This window comes from Engystomops pustulosus, chromosome 3, assembly GCF_040894005.1.
Source record: "Engystomops pustulosus chromosome 3, aEngPut4.maternal, whole genome shotgun sequence".
Classification (NCBI taxonomy): domain Eukaryota; kingdom Metazoa; phylum Chordata; class Amphibia; order Anura; family Leptodactylidae; genus Engystomops; species Engystomops pustulosus.
This window is the reverse complement of record NC_092413.1, coordinates 199782441-199804258: the sequence shown is the minus strand read 5'-3', so window position 1 is coordinate 199804258 and position 21818 is coordinate 199782441. Positions and strand designations below refer to the sequence as shown.

The following is a 21818-nucleotide window of genomic DNA, read 5'->3' as shown; positions in this document are numbered from 1 at the left end:
AATAACAAGCAACCTGCAGATATCATTGTATAAACCTGTCTTGTGTTTTGTGCTAGATCTGGTGTATACTGGCCTGTACAGTGTAGTATACAGTGGGTAGTATACACTGTACACAATATTCTTTGTATATAGATTGTGTGATAGTGTATACAGTATACACGGCAGCTATCAGGCCCTTCGGTGGAGCCGAGCAGAGGGGCTCAAGAAAAGTTCTTTTAGTGACATAGAGAATCAATAACAGTAATAAGAAAAAAAAAAGTAAAAAAAAAATGTAAAAAATAAAAAAGTAAAACTACAAATCATTTGTTCTTCATATATATATAAATAAAACTTTTGCTACAATAGCTGCATTTACTTACACATTTACTTACCCGTAGAAGCGCGATTCCCGAGGTGCGTTCCCTGCCGAGAATGTACAAGCTGCTGCGATTCACTTAGATTGCCCAGTTTGTTGCGGGTACAGTCACACGTCGCATTTACCACATGCATTTACAAAGGCATTGCAATAGCTGAAGAGTGATTTGCCTACTTAAACAGCTGTTAACACCTGTGTTTACAAAACCTGTGTATGAGTAAACACATTGTTAACGCATATGTTAACACCGGAAGCGTTATCATTTGCGTTTTTTAAACACAAGTGTTAACAGTTGTTTAATTAGGCAAATCTCCCTTCAGCTGTTGCAGTGCGTTTTTAAACGCATGCGGTAAACGTGATGTGTGACCGCACCCTGCATGTTTCCCCGCTCCGGTCCGCCGGAGTTCACCTTCAGCCCCTTCTACACTGGCGTTTTTCACGCGCGAGTTCTGCGCGTGCATTTGACGCGCAGAACTTGCATTGCACTCTGTCCCATTGTATTCAATGGCTCTTTCTTCATTAGCCTTCGTTTGCACGCGCGTCAAAATCGCAGCATGCTCTATTTTTGCGTTTCACGCGCGTTTTTCACGCCCCATTCAAGTCTATGGGGACGTATCAAAAACGCATTGCACTCGCGAACATTGCAAGTGCAATGCGAGTGCAATGCGTTTTAAACGTACGGGTTGCTAGGTGACCAGAATAACAGTATTTCCCCTGCTCATTTAATTAAAAAAACACAATGAAGAACAGTGAAGAATAGAATAAAAACAGTGAACACAGTGAACACAGGATCATTTAAGAGAAAAACACAGTGCAGAACACAGTGCAGAATAGATTACAGATGTTCGGCACATCTGCTTACTTGTCGGGAGATACGCGTGGAACGGTGCGCCCAAAATAGCATGTGAAGAACAATATATATGTGTGAAGAACACATTGCAGATGTATTTAAACATCTGCAATTTGTTCTTCACACACATGGTCCCTTTGAAAAATGCTCGATTCTCCCATTGACTCGCGCGTGAAAAATGCGCCGAAAACGCAAAAAAAACGCTAACAACACGCGCGTGAAAAACGCAAAAACGCTAATTACTCCAAGGAAAAATGGAACAAAAACGCAGCCAAAAACGTCAGTTTTTCACGCATTGCACCCTGACGTGAAACGCAACGCTAGTGTGGAAGAGGCCTTCTTCTTCCCGGTGCATGTAAATGCTTGGCTTGCAACACAATTTTAACTCCGTCGGATCGTCAGACAGCCCGCCCCCCAATTTGTGTCGCATGAAAGCCTCCACGATTGTGCCAAAATCCGATCACGAGCGACACATTGCCCTTATAAATCCCTGTCCCGGTGGTGCGATCCCCGAAAAGTCGGAAAACTCGGCGGAAATGCGTCCGCCGGACCTTTAGTAAATAACCCCCAATATTTTATTTAACCTGCTTACTGAGCGCCATAAAATCTCCATCAAATTGTGTAAAAATATAATATAAAGTGATCAAAACATCACACATACCCCTGAATGGTACCAAACAAAACCACAGGGGCCTGAATCTGGCGCCCCCTGCACTATACACAGGTCCCTGCACATAGTACACACTGCGCTGTTCTTGGTGCACCAGTGTTTTCACTGTATAATATCTATAAAGGCATCCAAATTGTAATGACCCACAGAATAAAGGCAACATTAATACGTTATTAATGTCATATTGTTTTAAACGGTGCAAATTTTTAAAATAAAAATTGTAAAATTAAAAATGTCAAAATGAATGTATTTTTATGCTCTCCGGAAAGACTTAATACAATGCAATGAATAAATTAGAGGGAAACCACCAAAAGTTACAACTATTTCACATAAAAACAAGCCCTCAACCCACAACAGAAATGGAGACATAAGTCAGATCTGTTATGCATGTGTTTTATTTTATTTCAACCGAAATAAATGATGGTGGCCACAGCACATTTTTTTCCCATTTGAAATAACACGGGCATAATCTCACACCAGGCGGATTCTAAGGACGTGTTCACACGTGGTGTTAACGCATGCGTTTTGTAATTGTTGACAGCAATGAAATTAGGCAATTCTCCTCTTCTCAGCTAACCATTGACGGCCTCACCCCAGCCTTGCCCTCAGGGCATGTGTACATGGATTGGGGGGACATGTAAATGAGGTGTAAATTTATGGTGAATTAATGAATTCTATATGGAACTCCTCACACATTGTGAAAATCTAAAGTCACTACAGAACTAAACGTTATTTACAGCCATGTAGAGAAGTGTTGTGGAACGATGACGCCAATCACAACATGGCGGGCAACCCCTTGCCAGCCACAACATGGCGGACAAACCACTTGCCAGCCACTACGCATCACTGATGCGAGAATGTACAATTACAACATGGCGCCTTCTGCCAACCAGGAACGTCATTCTCGAGCGCTGACAACCACAAGATGGCGCCGCCAACCACAGCGCACGGTAGCTTCCTGCTTCCTCTCCATGTGGCCATGTGGGTATCCGGCCCCCTTCAGCAGGCAGCACTCGGCTTGTGATCCGGTGATGAGCGGCCTCTAGTCCCCGCACGATATAACCATGCAGGTGTCTAGTATCAACGATGTCAAGATCTATAACCTGAGCTGCGGGAAGTCGCTGCCGGAGGTAAGCGCTGTGTGTGTACAGTGCGCTGTCTACAGTGCGATATTAAAGGGATACTCCACACCGCAGGCAGATGGTGCCTTTGGTTTATATTCTCATCAAAGGATCCCTTAAAGTGCTCATTAAGTAATATTACAGAAATATGCCTATCACTGACAGGTTGGGGGTCTGCACTCTGGGACCCCCCAGTTAGTCACATGGTCAGACATGGGAATCCATTACATTAATAACTGCTGCCACCTTGTTCACTTAAAGGGGTCCTCCACCAATATGTCGATGTCAAATAGAGGGCAATGTACATGTGTAATTGGCTGTTTCATCCGTGTGGGGCACAGGGGACCTCCAATCTTGTGATCGCTGTAGGGTCCACCTGCTAGTACTGTGTTACGTTATAAGGTCAAAATGTGTTGACCCCTTCTTCGGTGTTTAACATCTGCAGGTACATTAGGACCTCACAGGTTGGGAGAATGGGGTCCTGAAGACCATGATGTGTCATTAGAACCAATCATTACATCCTTTGGGGTGTGTGAGCTTTACAGGCAAGAGGCTTGGATCCTCCATACATTCCCAAGATAGGATTATCCTATAGATTATTATCCATCATCTCTCCTTAGGAGAAGGATCACTATTAGTTTGGTGGAGAGGTCTGACAACTCTGCTTGTCACAAGGTTACTGGACTACACAGTATAGCGCCGTACATTGTACAGAGGCTGGAAATGTTATTACAGCTCATAACTATTCACTGAAATTAGGACTAACGGGGCTGACGTCTCTCTCCTGTGCTGGGGACATCTCGGGCTCTCGCAGTGACCATACGTGTCAGGAGGGTCCTACTGCCACTGGCCCTCGGTGGTGATGATGACATTTATTCCCTGTCCTTAAATTTGACTGCTGAGGCCAGGGAAAGGAAAAGACCTCACATATGTAGTGGAGAAGAATATATCACTCTAGTAGCCCCTAAATCAGGAAGGTGACTGTCTAAGACAATTCATACAGGGCTGCAAGTGAGACTGATATATACTATAGGGTGGTCCTAGCAGTCAAACTCTAATTTATACTCTGGATAAGTGTACAATTCCTTTAAAGGAAATCTACCATCAAAATCCATCATGATAAACCAGGGACATTACTCATAGACCCAGGCACCGTGACTGTGGGAATCTTCTTATAGTTATTATCCATGGCCTCCTTCCTTCTAAAATCAACTTTTAAAATTTAGCTAATGAGGAGTGTTATCAGAGCCCCTCTATGCTGTAGCTTCACAGGCTGTTACACTGTGCACGAACATTTTCCCCCTTTCACAGTATGCTGAAACTTTCTCTGCTGCAGTGAGATTGCATCAGCCAGTGAGGGGGGGGGGGGGGTTAGTTCTTAGGGGGGAGACAGAATAACAGCCTGTGAAGTCAGTTATGACTGCCCGAGGCAAACTATAGAATGGCGCCCCTCCATTCCATCTGTTTTTGTTTTTTGTTTTTATTAGTAAGTTCTCTATAAAGTATCCTACATCCAAGCTGGCATTGGGTATTAGACATGATTTTTAAGTGTCAGGTCCTACCATGTGCTCCTGGTTCTGCCCCCCAATCTTGCTGCAGATGGTGCTGCCTTGTGCAAGAGGCTAAACCTGCCTCTTGGATGGTGCACCTTTGTGAAGCTGCAGCACAGAGGGGCTCTGGTAACACCCTGCAATCCTTTCTGACTCATTAACACAATTATAAAAGTTGATATTAGAAGGAGGAGGCCATATATTAAAATATTTTTAGCAGTTTTTCAATAGAGGGAAGGCCGGTCCTATATACAGCCTTGACAACTCATCAGTGGTCACCCCTGGGATTGGTCAATTGTTTGGACCAGGACCTGGGACCAGCAATGTAGATGAGCTGTGGCTTCACTGATAAAATAGCTTTCCTTATAATGTAACAATTGTGGAACTCTTTGTTGTGTTGCTCCTTTGCCTATATGAAGTCAGGGGTTGGCATGATAAGAACCCCCCCAGCTTTAAAAAATAATTTTGGGCCAAACTCTAGTAGTAATGGGTAACGTGTTCATGATCCTTGTCTTCTCTTCCAGTGGCTCTCTGATCGCAGGAAGCGAAAACTACAGAAAAAAGATATCGGTATGTATCATACGTGTGATGTGTGTGTGTCTAAGTGCCCACTATACTATATATATATGTATAACTCACAGGGGGCACTACGTGGCGTTATAGCCTATAAGAGATTACCACATAACATGAATTGTTTTCTTAGATGTTCGGAGAAGGATCGAGCTTATCCAAGACTTTGAGATGCCCACGGTGTGCACCAGCCTCCGGATATCCAGAGATGGGCAGTACATTCTCGCCACTGGTGAGTGTGGGAAGGGGCATCACTTACGATTATACCCTGTAATTTGCTAATAGACTGGGTAGTATACAGACAGTCCCTGACTTAAGGACAACCCGACTTACAGACGACCCCTAGTTACAATCAGACCCCTGGATGTTGGTAATTTACTGTACTTTAGTCCTCGGCTACAATAAACAGCTGTAACAGTTATCACAGGTGTCTGTAGTGAAGCTTTATTGTTAATCCTGGTTCTTATGACAACCCAAAAGTTTTAAAATCCAATTGTTACTGAGACCAAAAAATATACAATTCCGACTTGCATACAAATTTGACTTAAGTACAAACCTACAGAACCAATCCTGTGCGTAACTCGGGGACTACCTGTAATTGACCTGGTGATGAGATACTCAAGGAGGCGGCTAAATTGTATGGGGGACAAAATCACGTTTCAAATTTTGAGAAAATGAAAAAGTTATCACAAAATATTGTAATTGGAAGTGATCGGTAGATCTCCCAAAGTAAAGCGTCAGCTCTTCCTGCAAAAAATTACCTCTAGCTCTGTGTACACTGAGGTTGAAAAGTAGCAAAATTCAGTATATGATCTAAAAAAAAAAAAAAAGTTTTTAAGGTTTATTTCTTGTTCCTTCCAGGCACATACAAGCCTCGGGTGCGCTGTTATGACACTTACCATCTGTCCATGAAGTTTGAAAGGTGCATGGATTCTGAAGGTAATCATCACTTGTACACAGTGACTCCACTAGCAGAATAGTGAGTGCAGCTCTGAAGTATAATACGGGATGTAACTCAGGATCAGTACAGGATAAGTAATGTCATGTATGTACACAGTGAGTGCAGCTCTGGGGTATAATACATGATGTAACTCATGCATAACTCAAGTAATGTCATGTACAGTAATGGCCAAAAGTTTTGAGAATGATACGAATGTTAATTTTTACAAAGTCTACTGCATCAGGTTTTATAACGGCAATTTGCATATACTCCAGAATATTATACAGAGTGATCAGCTTAACAGCAATTCATTGCAAAGTCAATATTTGCCTAGAAAATGAACTTTTTCCCCCAAAACACATTTCAACTTTATTGCAGGCGCCTTAAAAGGAGCAGCTAACATGGTGTCAGTGATGGCTCCAGTAACACAGGTGTGGGTGCTGATGAGGACAGGGCTGGAGATCAATCTGTCATGATTAAGTAAGAATCACCACTGGACACTTTAAAAGGAGGCTGGTGCTGGGCATCATTGTTTCTCTTCTGTTAACCATGGTTATCTCTAAAGAAACACATGCAGTCATCATTGCACTGCACAAAACTGGCCCAACAGAGAAGAGTATCGCAGCTCGAAAGATTGCACCTCAGTCACCAATCTATCGCATCATCAAGGAATTCAAGGAGAGAGGTTCCATTGTTGCCAAAAAGGCTCCAGGGCGCCCAAGAAGGACCAGCAGGGCGGTCTCTTAAAAGTGTTTCAGTTTCGTGATCAGGCTACCAGCAGTGCAGAGCTTGCTCAGGAATGGCAGCAGGCAGGTGTGAGGCATCTGCACGCACTATGAGGTGGAGACTCTTGGGGCAAGGCTTGGTGTCAGGGAGGACAGCAAAGAAGCCACTTCTCTCCAGAGAAAACATCCGGGACAGACTGATATTCTGCAGGAGGTACAGGGAGTGGACTGCTGAGGACTGGGGGAAAGTCATTGTCTCTGATGAATCCCCTTTCCGATTGTTTGGAACATCTGGAAAACAGCTTGTTGGGAGAAGACAAGGTGAGCGATACCACCAGTCTTGTCTCATGCCAACTGTAAAGCCTCCTGCAGCCATTCATGTGTGTGGGGCTTCTCAGCCAAGGGAATCAGCTCTCTCACAGTCTTGCCTAAAAACACATCCATGAATAAAGAATGGGACCAGAATGTCCTCCAAGAGCAACTTCTCCCAACCCTCCAAGAGCAGTTTGGTGATGAACAATGCCTTTTCCAGCATGATGGAGCACCTTGCCATAAAGCAAAGGTGATAACTAAATGGCTCAGGGAACAAAACATAGAGATTTTGGGTCCATGGCCTGGAAACTCCCCAGATCTTAATCCCTTTGAGAACTTGTGGTCAATCATCAGGAGACGGGTGGACAAACAAAAACCAACAAATAGTGACAAAATGCAGCAGTGATTGTGCAGGAATGGACGGCTATCTGTCAGGATTTGGTCCAGAAGGTGATTGAGAGCTGCCAGGGAGAATTGCAGAGGTCCTGAAGAAGAAGGGGCAACACTGCAAATACTGACTCGCTTCAGTAACTCCTTCTAACTGTATATAAAAGCTTTTGTTACGCATAATATGATTGCACTTGTATTTCTGTATGTGATAAAAACATCTGACAAACCAGAGGGCAACAGATCATGTGATAATGTAATATTTGTGTCATTCTCAAAACTTCTGTACGTACACAGTGACTGCACCAGAATACAGGATGTATATTATTTCCAAAGATTTTTCTTGTGTAAATGGAATCTATATGCTCCTCTAAAGTTCACAACCAAGTTATTGACCACAGTTCTGCTGGTTTATGTTTGATTTATTCTTTTCTTTTTTCAGTGGTTAAATTTGAGATCTTATCAGAAGACTACTCTAAGGTAAGATAACCTTGTGCTCTGTGGATCAGGGTGTATTCACAGGTGTCAGATTTCTTACAGAATATGTTTGTTCCATTCATTTTAGAAGAAGTTGTGTACAAGCTCCACTGCCCTATACACATGTACATTTAGCAAGGGAGATTCCTGCCTCTCATAGACATTGATTGGAGCAGTGGGACGCGGCTGTCTGCCATCTCCCTAGACTCCAGCACCCACATGCACACTCAGCTTGGTTGAGGGTGCATGTGTTCTCTATGGAACCATTATTTCAGTGGTTACGAAGGCTTATAATGACTTTTCCTGTTCTCTTACAGCTCCTCTTCCTCCACAATGACCGATATATAGAGTTCCACTCACAGCACGGCTACTACTACAAGTTCAGGATACCAAAGTTTGGCCGGGATTTTTCCTACCATTACCCAAGCTGTGACGTGTACTTTGTTGGAGTGGGGTAATGCACTTCCATCCATTGAGTTCTGTATAAAGCATGCAATCCTTTTTACAAAGGCAAATAAGCCTCTTCCATGTTTTCGGATTCCCAGTGGCGCCTCCACAGAGGAAAGTAAAGTATTGATGTGGCAGGTCCTCAATAGCAGAGGTCACATTAACGTCATAGATGTTTGTACAGGCAATTTTACTCCTTCAAAGCCTGGTGAATATATACACATAATTTTTCTGTCCAATGTCTGGGATAGAAGCTGCAGCTAATTCACAGGCAGCTCGGGGCCACGACAGAAGGTCAAGTGACGGGAACAGTTATTCAGCCCAGGGCACTGATGTTCTGGTCACATGACCTTCTATCTTGTCACAGAGCAGGTGGTGTGAAAAGTGGTACTGTCTGCTCCTGCACAAAGTGCCATTGGTAGGATCAGGCTGTCTGATCAGGATCTGGCAATGTCATGTTATTGTTTTCGTGATGGAAAATTATAAATTTTTCCATTATAATTTAGGTTTTAAGTCCACAAAGTTTCCTAGATCTCTGCTTGCTGTCCTTCTATAGAAGGCTTCTATGTTTCCTCCCAGTGGACAGAAATCTGACCATGGTCACACAGGTGCGCGGCTAATTAGTATCACAGAGAGTAATCAGAGCCGTGTGATATAACGAGCCGCGCTCCTGTGTGACCATGGTCAGATTTCTATCCACTGGAAGTAAGCTAAGAAGCTTTCCATAGAATGACGGCAAGCAGAGATCTAGAAAACCGTGAGGAATTGATACAGACAATAGATTGGAAAATTGTATAACTTTTTATTATACTAACAATAACAACAACATTTATTTGTTGAAATGTTAACACTTTAAATTGACACGTGTCGATTTATGCCGAAAATGTCACCTATTACTTACGTAGTCCCCATGTAACATGTAAACTGTAGTCTTAATTTGGGAGATGCTGCTGCCCCCTAGGTGGCACAGTTACTAGAGTTCTGGTTGGTAGGTATCATGTAGAGATTTAATAAGATGATTTTCTTCTCCTTTTCAGTTCTGATGTTTTCCGGTTCAATTTGGAGCAAGGCCGCTTCCTGAATTCCCTCCAAACTGAAGCTTCGTAAGTAACGGCAATGAATACCATAACCACTAGGTGGCGCTGGAGTCATAGGGCTGAACCTCCTGCCTGCATGTGACTGTGCGCCTGTATACTAACATGTAAATATCTTGTATTGCAGACTGATCAACGTTTGCGACATCAATCCTGCCCACCACTTATTTGCTGCCGGTTCAGTTGAGGTAATACTCTGGTACCTTCCAGTGTAAACATCACTTTCTCTCCCTACACCTATTTATCACATTCATTGATACAAATGGTTTTCCCTATTTGAAGTACAGCATCTCATCTACTTAGATTTCCCATGCATTCCCATCCTCTGTAACTTGCTATTATTCTCATGATGCCTCAGCACAGTATCGCATGATCATTTATCTCCAAAGGGTGCATTGTGTTAATGCTTTATATCTGTATTCTCGTAATCATAAGTATACAGTCAGGGAGGCTGTGCTGTGGGCTGCTTATTTATGACTGTGCAACATATAAAGAGTCACTATAAAGCACATGGGAAAGTTTATTTCTGTTTGGAGTATTCCTTTAACATGGGGTTTTCTCTTCTGGACTGCTGGATGCTTTTTTATGATGATGGAAGTTGCTTCCAGAAGTTTTATGTTGTGTTTCTATCTTCCTAGGGTAAAGTGGAGTGCTGGGACCCCCGGATAAGAAGTCGTGTCGGCATCCTGGACTGTGCTATGGGCTGTGTGTCAGAGGATACAGAGTAAGTCGCATGACTCGACTTTTGGATGATTAAAACAAATTCACTTCAATCATTTTTTTTAAAAGGGAACCTGTCATCAGCAAGTGGCCTAATAAACCACTTCCAGTATATTCTCTAGCAGAGTAACGCTTTCTAACGCCTTTGTTTCTTTCAAGGTCCAGTGTGGTGACGTCATCCAAATAATCACCTTTGAAGTTAGATGTAAATTGATTGTATAAAGTCAAGGAGGAGGAGAATTCAACACTGAAGTCGAGGCGGGGAGCCCTGCACATCTCCTCCTCTGTCATTGACATGATGCGTCCGACTTTAGGAGATCTGGTTAGTGATGTCTCTGGATGCAGGACCATCAGTTACAGTGAAGGCGGCTTTTTGAGGAAGAGAGAGCTTGACTTCAGTGTTAAAATCTCCGCCTCCTTGACTTTATACAACCAGTTTACATCTCACTTCAAAGTTGATTTTCTGGATGATGCCACCACACTGGGTCATGAAAGAAATATAATAAGGAATGTGTTCAGCTACTTGACAACATACTTGTAGGGGGCTTATAAGGTCAATTGCTGCTGACAGGTTCCCTTTAAACGTGTTATGTTATAGGAATTAGCAGTCCTATTTACTCCTTTATATAATGCGAGTCTACAGCAACAGAAAGTACCAATTCCTTGGAAGGTAATCGCTTTGTAAATCTTAGATTTTCACCCGGTAGCGTTAACCTGGGTGGTAATGAAGGTTTTTGAACGCCTGATGTTGTGTTATCTATCAAACAATTCCAAATGTTTTGAAATTGTCGGAAAAAAACAAACTTTCTCATAGGCTTCGTATTTATTCCATTCACTTTTCATTCCAATTGACACCTCCACGTTATTCCTTGGGTTGATACGGTCACAGGGATACCAAGTTTATAAAGGTATTAATATGTTTTAATAAATATGTGCGAGGGCTCACATTTTGTGGGATGAGATGGCGTTTTCATTGCTAAAATTTTCGGGACTGTCCGACCTTTTGATCACTTTTTATTAAAAAGTTTTTTTTTGTTTTTTTTTTTTAAATTAAAAACCCCTCTACAGGGTTCAACATCTGGAATAACAGTTTTTATATTTTATACTGTCATTCAGTGAGATCTATAACTATACTTTGGTATTGCATTATAGGGTAGTAGTGATCAGAAGTACCCTAGGGGGCCTAAAGAATGGCGGGAAAAATTATGTAAAAATCAAATAATTCAAATTGCCCCTCTTTCTCCTAGAACTGATATAAAAATAATTAAAAAATTAAAATATAAACATGTTGGGTATTGCCGTATCCTAAAAGATCCTAAAAATGATGAATCCCGTGTAATGGAAAATAGCGCCCAAGTATCCTTAGCATATTCTTTATACACTGCAATACCTCCGTATTGTCTTATATCGTAGGAGCGATCAGACCGCCTAGGGTTAAAGTGCCTAAAAAACGGCCTAAAAAAACACATCAAATCACCCCCCCCTTTCCCAAGGAGAGATCTAAAAATAAACAAAATCATAAACATGTTCCAACGTAACTTTTTGGTCGCGGCAATACCTATCAAATATATATATATCATTCCTGGTGATGAACTGCATAACGGAAAATAGTGGAAATCAGAATATGACAAAATGAAGAAAAAGTTTTAAGTTAATTTGTTAAATTACATGACGTGTTATTTTGAGTGTGCAATGAAAACAACAATATCCACCAGATTTGGAGCAAGTGTGTTTTTGTTTTTTTCTTCTACAATTTATCTGTTTTTGAATTATTTTTTTTCCAGCTTTTCAGTACATGGCATGGAGTATGAAATAAGTGTTAAGTGGGAAAAAAATTTCAAATGCTGTGAAATTGGTGAAAAAATTGCATTTGCGCCGTTTTCTAGTGGGCTTGGGTTTTATGGCTTTCACTGTGCGTCATAAATGACATGTGTACTTTATTCTTTGGGTCGGTTCGATCACAGGGATTATACATTTATACTGGTGTTATAATATTTTATAATATTTACAAAAATTAAAACCTCCTGTAGAAAAAAAATTCTTAATTTTTGCCATAATCTGGCCCTGATAACTTTTTCACACTTCACCTGTGTGTGGTGTCATTTTTTGCAACTTGAGATAACGTTTTCAATGCTGACATTTTGAGGACTGTGCGGCCTTATTGAATTTCTTTATATGTTACAAAATGGGTTAAATTCTGGGAATAACCATTATTATATTTTGATAGATCGGGCATTTTGGGGCACACGATACCTAACATGTTTATGATTTTTTACAGTTTTTTTTTTTAATATCCATTCTAGGGAAATGGGGTGATTTTGAATGTTGTTTATTTTTTATTAACTTTTTTATTTTTACTATCTTTCAGACCCCCTAGGGTACTTTAACCCTAGGTTGTCTGATTGGTCCTACCATACACTGCCATACTGCAGTATGGCAGAATATGGGGATTTTCCACATCTATTACAATGTGCAAATCACATGGGAAAAGAGACAGATCAGAGTAATAAGATGGATATCAGATACAATGACACACTCAGCTCTGGTATCTCGTCTATAACAAACAGTCAGCTCTGCTTTGCCCCCCTCTCCTCAGATCCAGAGTTTATCTTGTCCGTAGACCTGCTGCTGTCTTCTCTGCTGCGGGACAGGAAGTGCCTGTGTCTGTAGTGCTCTCTGCTTCCTGCCCCTCCCCCTGCAGTATAAGGGAAGCTATTCATGCTAAGGTCAACCAAAATGTAAACAGCAGAACTGATAGAGACAGGTTGGACTTAAATCTCTGAAATGCTTTTTGTGAATCCGAGAATGTGTTATTTTGTTATCCTGAGTAGATTGAAAGGGGTTTTCCCACAAAGAAAATTTGGGCCCTATCCTGTGGTTTGGGCCTAACTTGCTGGTTAGTGCGGGTCTCATTGCTGAGAAGCCCACAGATAACGAAAACAAGTGGTCCGATGGGGTCACATGTACGTCCGTCTGACCTCTCGTCGGTCTGTTAGACTAATGGAGAAGACTGCCGTGCATGACCTTTCTGTCCCATTAATCTCTATAGAACTGACCGTGATCGGTGAGCGCAGCGCTCAGCAATTTCCATCTGCTTCATTAATCTCTATGGAACTGAACGGTCATGAGCGGCCGTCTGCTCCATTTAGTCTGAAGGAGCGACGAGATGTCCGATGGAGGTACATGCGCCCCTATCGGACTCCTTGTTTATGTGATCTGCGGTGGTCTCTGCACTGAAACCCCCACTATCCAGCAGGGTTAGGCCCTTTCCTGTGCTTATTACCAGATGGGACTGGTGTTTCATGCAAGTTTATCTCAGGACTAAAGTGTTCGCCGAAACACGTTAATCGCTGTGATGCCTTTGAGACTTTACATTCTACTTTGAAATGAAGTGGATTTATACCCTATTATTATTACACCACTTCTATGTACAGTATGTAGCCGTGTATTCACTAGAAGGGATATAGCTGCTCTCTGATCCCCTCTTGCTTTATGATTGTGATGTCATTCTGCATCCACCTGTAGGGGGCGCTCAGTGCATTGAGTTGTATGGTATTTCTTCGTACTGGCTTGTGTGGAGCTGTAACTAGTGTTGGCTGCTGGCAGCAAGTCTTATAATTATATAGTAATAACCTATCTGTGCTTTATTATATGAAGGTTGAAAGCCTGAAAAGGAATTATACTGGGAATGTATTGTAAGATTGTATTTTTTTTTTTTTGTACTTATTTTGTATGTTTCTCCCTATTACCATCCTATAATTTTTGAGTATTTCTCTGTTCTGAGGACCATAGCCCAGTGCTTATTACCACACCGCTGTACACCTCTCCTTCTGTTATGTGGCTGGGCAGCCTCTATATTATCCATTTTTTTTTTTTTTACATTTTTTAGGATTAATGGCCTACCCGCTGTCACTGCCCTGAAGTTTAATGGACCTCTACACATGGCTGTCGGCACTAGTACTGGACAGGTAAAGAGACCACATTGGGTCATGTGTGTGATTACTGCCTGCACTGATGGTGGGGAGCTCCTGCTAGGGGCTTCTGGGACACCAAACCACCCGTACGTTTTCGGTCCTTGTTAAAATGGGGGAAAAAACCTTTTGTACCTACCTCATATTCTAGGCCTCATTTAGGGTGCAGTGCGGCTTCGCTGGTGCTGAATAAAGATTGAATACTCTATTGGGCAATGTTACTATTTAAGACCATGTAAGAACCCCAAATACCCATATGTTATGCGTTACTATATAGCAAGGGGGTAAATGAGGCAGAGTTCCTCAAGGGTTTCAAAAATTTGCCAAAGCTGTAACTAAACAGACAGGACACAACGTCCTTTCTGCTACAATCCTGTCTATTCAGGGTATAGTAAGCTCGGGAAGCTCCTGTCATGGCTGATCAACGCGAGAAAATCAATTCGGATGGCTTCTTTTGGCTTTGACTTGTTCCGCAGCAGCTTGTAGGTCATGAGCCTGAACCTGAACCTCAGATATGTGTTCTCCCCTTCAGTCTTTATAGGTCTGACACCTTTCCCACCTATCCCAGCTACTATATAGGTGACAGAGCCGCCTGGTCATAACACTATAAGATTTATAATTCCAGCGTCACATGGTGCCTGCGACGTCTTATTGGTGCTGGTTCAGGATGTCCGACCTCCACAGATTTTATATTAATTGTTTAAAGGGATCCATCAGGATTAGAATGGGTAGAATGCCGTAGAGGAGTCTTTTTTTACGTTTCATTGTCATCTTTTCAGGTTCTGCTGTACGATCTCCGCTCCAACCGTCCGCTTACTGTAAAGGATCACCAGTACGGACTCCCCATCAAATCCATCCAGTTTCACGATCCAATGGAGTTGATTATATCGGCCGACTCTAGGATTATCAAAATGTGGAACAAAGATAATGTAAGTGCGCAGAGACGGGGATAATACTGGATCACTGCAAAGAGGATATTCTACCAAAATCTGCTGAACCAAATGTGTTATCCCTGTGCAATGCAACATGCATATAAACCCTGACCTAAGGACGGTCTCTGGATGTTACTATAGTCCCAGGCTGCAATGATCAGCTCTAAGGTGTCTGTAATGGAGCTTTATTGATAATCCGGGTTCCCATGACTGCACAAAGCTTTAAAAATCGAATTATCGCAGAGACGAATTTTTTATTTCCTGTAGTTACAATTTATAAAAATTCCTACATACAAACTTAAAGAGGACCTATCACCCCAAATCATTCGTCTAGGAGCACTCACTAAAGTAAGCATCTCCCTAGCCCTACCCCAGTAATAGCAGTGTTAAATCGCAAGCTTTATCGGAACCTTCCGTACATAGCGCTCTGAACGCCAAGCTTACAGTGGTCGGGCGTATTCATGAGGGGTGGTCTGAGGAGGCGGTGACTGCCGCATGAAGCCCCGCAGTCACCGCCGGCCTATGGGGTGGGATGGGCGGTCTGGGAAAGAAGCAGGAGAGGGGAGCGACTTGGACCACCCTCTCATGAATTTGCTGGACCACTGTAAGCTTGGTCTGGCTCTCGGAGTGTTTCTTAGCTTCTCAATATGTTCTGATAAAGCTAGCGATTTAACACTGCTATTACTTTAGTAATTGCTCCTAGAGGGATTAGTCCTATTTAAGAACTAACCTAAAGAACTTGTACGTATATGAGGGACTGTCTGTATATATTATATACTTATCACAACTTCTGGATAGTAGCCTTCATAGATTGTATTGCTTCTTTAAAGGGGATTGTCCCAAATTTGAGTCTTATCGGTGGGATGAGGGATACCAGTATGATATGGGGGGGAATCCAACTTATGGGACGTTAACAGATCACAGCGGTCCTGTTCCCTGTAATTGGGCATCAGATCGAACATGCGTCTTACTGCTCCATGTTACTGTAAGGGTTGGATTATTTTCGGGCACTCTTGGCATAAGAGATGCTTGGTTTAGATCAGAGATGGGGACCCCCATTATGTAGGAGTTTCTGCGCCGGTCCTATAGTCAGCGCTGTATTGTTGTGGGCTAGGTCTCTATTCTTTGCGGGTCCTCTGCTGATCCACCAGTTGCAATAGTAAACCAGCTATGACCACAAACCTCCCACGCCTTATTGTCAGCCACACTAGGATTATCAATGTTTTTGTGATTTGCTTAAAATTGTTCAGCAAAGCCATTACCTGACAAAAGGATTATACAGTCAGAAGTTATATACTACATATATACACACACGGATGGTGGGGCCTCATTATTACACGCAGCTTTGTATGGTCTCTGACCACTATTATAACGGCTTCGTTCTTTCTTTTTTTTATTCCGCAGGGAAAGGTTTTGACCTTTATTGAGCCCCCGTCTGCAGTGAATGATATGTGCCTTTATCCTAATTCAGGTAAGCAAACGTGACCATCGGCTACCAGCATCTCTGCACCTTGTAGTACTTGCCGTACAGGTTCGGCTTTACACAGTTCTATGGAAAGCCTCACAAGTGTCATTAGGTGGAAACGGATCAGAACAGGTTCTGCAACTTGTCCAATGATGGTCTCTAGTTACTAAGATCTGGGTAGAGTCCAAGTAGTTGTAGTAAGAAGAGACTTCTCAATATGACAAGCCCTTGTTGTTATCCTCTACAACTTGCTGATCGGAGGTAAACACAAGGATGGAGGTCCCATTTATGGGCAGTATGACTGTACTCGGACCCCCTGTCTTCTGGATAAGAGTTAAAGAGGTTCTACCAAATTTGTGAGTTAAATCCTATCCGCAGTATAGGAGGTAACAAGCTGATCAATGAGGGACTGACTGATGGGACCCCCACCTATCTCTAGCTTGACTATCTATAGCTTTCTCATAGACTGTGAATGTGAGTGCTGAAAACTTCTATACTCTTAAAGGTAACCTGTCACCAATAGACCCATTTTTAGCTCTCCCCCAGTTCCCACAGAGCATAGTACATACACTGCCAAAGTGTTTTTGTATTAAAAATAGGTTTTACAGAAAAAAAGAAATGTTATATTGTACCTTTCATTAGCATCTGCTGTGTGACAAGGCAGTTGCCAAATGGGAGGGGCTGGAAAGGAGCAGTTCCCCCCCCATCCTTGGGGAACAGCTCCTCCATGTGACCTTTTCAAATATATGAAAACACCCATCACTGGGCTTAGCGACGCCCCCTGCTCCTCTACAGCCAATCCTGAGTGTGTGGAGTTATTCATATATTTGAAAAGGTCACATGTTTCCCAAGGGTGGGGGGAAACTGCTCCTTTCCAGCCCCTCCTTTTTGGCAACTGCCTAGTCACACAGCAGATGCTAATGAAAGGTACAACATAACATATCTTTTTTTCTGTAAAACCTATTTTTTTTATACAAAAACACTTTGGCAGTGTATGTACTATGCTCTGTGGGGACTGGGGGAGTGCTAAAAATGGGTCTCCTGGTGACAGGTTCCCTTTAAATGTAGTTCCACCCATCATTCAGTTTGGGATCCCTTTGGATCACAAAGAGAAAAGGACCCTCAGAAATTCATAGGGGTCCAAGGAGCTTGAACCCTTAGCAACCAGTGCATTATCCCCAATCCTTCTTTGCAATTCTCTGAAGTGTCCAGCAGGGGGCGATGTTGTACATCAATATCTATTCTGGGTGTATACAGACTGTATGGCAGAGATCCCATCATAAAAGAAATCAACCACTCATATAAAGTAAAAGGAACTCTAAACCTACTCGCCTATCGCCCTCTTCTGCTCGGCCCTGGTCTTCTATAAGCTTGATACCCCGGGGTTGCAGAAAAACAAAGTTAGAAAAATCCCGGAGCATGGGGACGCATTGTCTGCCACTAAGGGCTTTTAATTATTCACACCTCTCACGTTGGATGCTGTATTACCCATTGTAATGAATGGGGCCACATGCTACCCGTATATACGGCCGTTTTCGTTTGTGTGAATGCAGCCTATGTCGGGGACTGCCTGTAGTCTCGTTTTACTTTTATATTAGTGGTTGATTTCCTTAAGTGTAAAATCCTATCATTAGTGTTAATGATCACCGGCGGTCATGTTTCTCGTGAACGGATCTGATCGTTATACGTGACATCATTATTCTTCTAATCCTATTGCCCGGCTGCACCTTGGTGATGTGTCCTCATGATCTGTGATGTTATGTGTCCTCAGGAATGCTCTTCACGGGTAACGAAGCTTCGAAAATGAATGTGTATTATGTTCCGGTAAGTCCCTTGTGTGGGGAAGGGGTAGGGGTGCGTGTGAATGGAAGACACAAATTGTGTATTCTAGTAAACCTATGCCTGTGTAGGAGGGAGGCGGCTGCCATTTAGGGTTTAGTTTGTCTGGTGGTTGGAAACGTAGGAACGCACCTCAATGAAGCACGTACATTGTGACTTCCGTCACTGCACAGGCCAGACATCAGCATCTAAGAGCAAAAATAGACCAGTCTGGGTTAAATCCAATAGATGCAGATCTCCCGTCTGTAGGATTATGGTGTAATATCCAATTATATGGTCTAGGGGCGGCTGTAGCCTGACATATGTTCTGTCTGCCTGACCCTCATCTCTGCAGGGAAGGTTTATAGCCACGACGTCTTCTTCTGTTCTTCTCACACTTGAGCAGTTCACACTAGTCTGGCTTGTAGACTTGTACATTTTGCAGAGGGGATATATAAACCTGTCACATTTAGGCCTGAACGGGACATACTCGGCATTCCTTTGCTTAAGGGCTTTCTCACTTTTTATAGTCATGTCGAGACATTTGCATGTCTGTACTTCTTTACCTTCCATGTGGGGAATTTTTTTCTCATTTGCACCTATTTTGTAGTTTTGTTTTTTTTACAGAAGCAATGTTTGCAAAGGGAGCTTTAATTTCTGCCACTCCAATACTATAGAATAGAGCAGCCGGACACATGGGTGACCTGCTGCTTCAGCAACTACTGAGATCGGATTGCAAGAGGGGGGGGGGGTCTCGCTGACCCTTCCCTATCAGATTATTATCCCCTACACTGGATATAGAACAGCGTATTTTTTTCATGATTTAGCGATAAGAAATGTTACTTTTATGCGGTCGCCTATTGTACGGTGTATTACGAAATGGCTCTAGACAAGTTATTTTTGGAATGCGGAAAGGAAAGATAAAGAATTCAGGTTGTCTGGTTTAAAGGGGTTTTATCACGAAAAAAGTTGGGCCCTGTGCTGTGTATGGGGCCTAACTTGCCTATCAGTGCGGGTCTTAGTGATGAGGCCCACACAGATCACAAGAATGGTGGTCCGATGTACCCCAGCCGGACCCCTCATCGCTCCCTCAGGATGATTGAGCAGTCGATCACCGAGTGGATCGGGCCTAACTTGATTTGTGGGAAAACCCCTTTAAGTGTCTCTTGGTAAAATGGTTCAATTACAAGCCTTTTAACGGGTTTGTTCATACCTGATCACTTCGGAAAGGCGGGACCGCGTTATGTACATTTTTTTTTTACAAAGAAAAACGGAAGAAAAGAACTGTGGATACACAAAATGTAAATATATAAGTGCCAATGGAGACTATATGAGTGTACAGAATACAGGGTAGGGGAAACACGTTGAGGCAAAATAGTGCCAGCAGTTTGTAGAATACACATTCACCTGACAGCTATTCCACCATGTCCCCCATACACATGCACACTCGGTTCTGAATTGCACCTTCCGGACACCTCCTTTGAGGTTGGAGGTTAAAGATCGGGCATGTTGTATTTCAACATGCCCTATCCTTTTCCTCCAAGATAGAGCACTGGATGATCATGATCACGCGATTCTATCCAATCCCCACCTCGATGGATCTTTGTTTCGTCTGCTTCTAGCAAATAATGGCCTGTTAGACAGAGCGCATCCATGCCGGAACCACATGCATCTAAATGGCCCCCGATGGTATCCAGATTGCCACAGCAGCTCTTTGATGAGCCCGGTTTCTTGCTATGCGGCAGCTGGAGGTCACCTGCAGGCGCTTTCTCATTGTCACGTGCTAAAACTCAGAAAGATCCAGTTATTTCTGGTCTCTGAATATGTGGGGAAATAAAGGCAATTAAACCATTATATTTGTGGGATGTGGCGCTGCAGGGGTGGAGGACGTTCACAGCCGGGTTTACCTTTTAATCTTTGCACGCGTTTTGTATTGAAATCCTTCTGGACGGGGCAGGAAGAGGCCTGCGTGGGCGATACTATGCGGCCCGTGGTTAAGCCTCCTAACGTCAGCAAACTACGTAGGTAGCATCAGGGGAGTTGTGGGTGTTATCTCCGTACCTGGAATCCAGCGTTTTTCTTGGAATTGTTAAATCCTGCCGACTTGTGATATGTTTCTGAAAGTGGTTATCTAACTTGTGGCTCACTTGGAGGAATTTCAAGGAACCTGACATCAGTGTTGACTGTGTATTCTTATCGTTTTGTAGTCTTAAAGTCTGTTTCCACGAGTGGCTTTGTTTCCGATAGTCGCTCCATAATCGTGGGAGGTTTTACGGCACCCAACCTACAACTTCTGAACTACGACTAACTTGGGGATAGTCCATCAGCTGGGTGACAATGAAACCTATGAACTGAAGTCTTTCTCTTATAAGACATGTTCCTTGGGGTCAGGCTATTTGACAGCTGTAGACTCTTGTATGGTTGCGATGGTCCCTCTTGCTCTCCATGATAATAGTCCATCATAGACTGTCCCTAGTATTTGCTATTGGTATATTTGGCGCAATGTCAGGGAGCTGCTCCTTTGTCATGAATATCATTCCAAAACAACCAGCAAGGTGACATTCGAGTTTTGGAAATGGCTCCGCATGTTTAATGGAAAGGAAAAGGTGCAGGAGAAGAGCCAATGATTGGTCCTTCAAAATTGACATTGTCCCATTCCTCAAAAAGACACATGTAAGCCCTTTTTACTGCTTCTTATTTTCTTTGAAAGAGGTTTAAAATATCTTATTCCCTGCCCACAGAACAGAGCATAAACTTATCGACCATCCCTGAGACCTCATGGAGGCTCCCAAAGAAGGAGTAGACCTTCCAGGTCTACCATTTATATGCTAGTCATGTGCCTAAGGCTGCATTCAGACGGCCGTTGGACGTATATACGTCCCATAGGCCTGCAATGGGCAAGACGCCATGTGGAGCAGTAGGATACAGCACCGTTTTTTAGCCAGGGAAACTTGTGCCATGTTTCTCTATGGAGGGGGGCAAGCGCGGCTCAACCCCTCTTCCTCTCTCCCGGCACTGACGTGTGCCCACCGTTGTATGGTACAGCGGGCACTTCGGGAAGAGATCAAAGTACAGTAATGAGTTTCTTGGCTCGGACAGTCACCTCATACATGGGGCTGTGGAAAGCATGTCTGTGAGTCTATAGAAATACATGGGAGCGTGTGCTGTCCATTGACTGTCTGGGCATGGTTTATCGAAATGGGATGTGGTCTACCTCCAAAAAGTTCATGGTGCATCAGTCTCCCGGATGGTTCACTCTAAATGTCGGCAAGTATGCGAATAAGTGTCCAGCACTTAGGATAAGGGACTCCCATTGTGGGGAAATTTCAGGGTCTCAACACCTAAATGGAGCACACAAACCAGGGGGGTTTCTGCAAGGCCACCGATGAGTTTTTGCTTATGCAGGTTTTTATT

The 21818-nt window shown here is 43.0% G+C and overlaps 1 protein-coding gene across 1 annotated transcript in view; it reads left to right on the top strand.

Annotated features, from left to right (window-relative positions):
- Positions 1–2773: 2773 nt before the first annotated feature.
- NOL10 (nucleolar protein 10) overlaps positions 2774–21818 on the top strand; it is a 42934-nt gene continuing 23889 nt past the window's right edge. The window contains exons 1-13 of the mRNA XM_072143583.1: positions 2774–3005; positions 5071–5116; positions 5250–5348; positions 5978–6055; positions 7923–7960; positions 8275–8411; positions 9442–9507; positions 9626–9686; positions 10137–10222; positions 14108–14186; positions 14969–15118; positions 16526–16592; positions 18358–18410. Of these exons, the coding sequence (XP_071999684.1) occupies positions 2940–3005; positions 5071–5116; positions 5250–5348; positions 5978–6055; positions 7923–7960; positions 8275–8411; positions 9442–9507; positions 9626–9686; positions 10137–10222; positions 14108–14186; positions 14969–15118; positions 16526–16592; positions 18358–18410 (1026 nt within the window). The 5' untranslated portion in view covers positions 2774–2939. The remainder of the gene's footprint in view (positions 3006–5070; positions 5117–5249; positions 5349–5977; positions 6056–7922; positions 7961–8274; positions 8412–9441; positions 9508–9625; positions 9687–10136; positions 10223–14107; positions 14187–14968; positions 15119–16525; positions 16593–18357; positions 18411–21818) is intronic.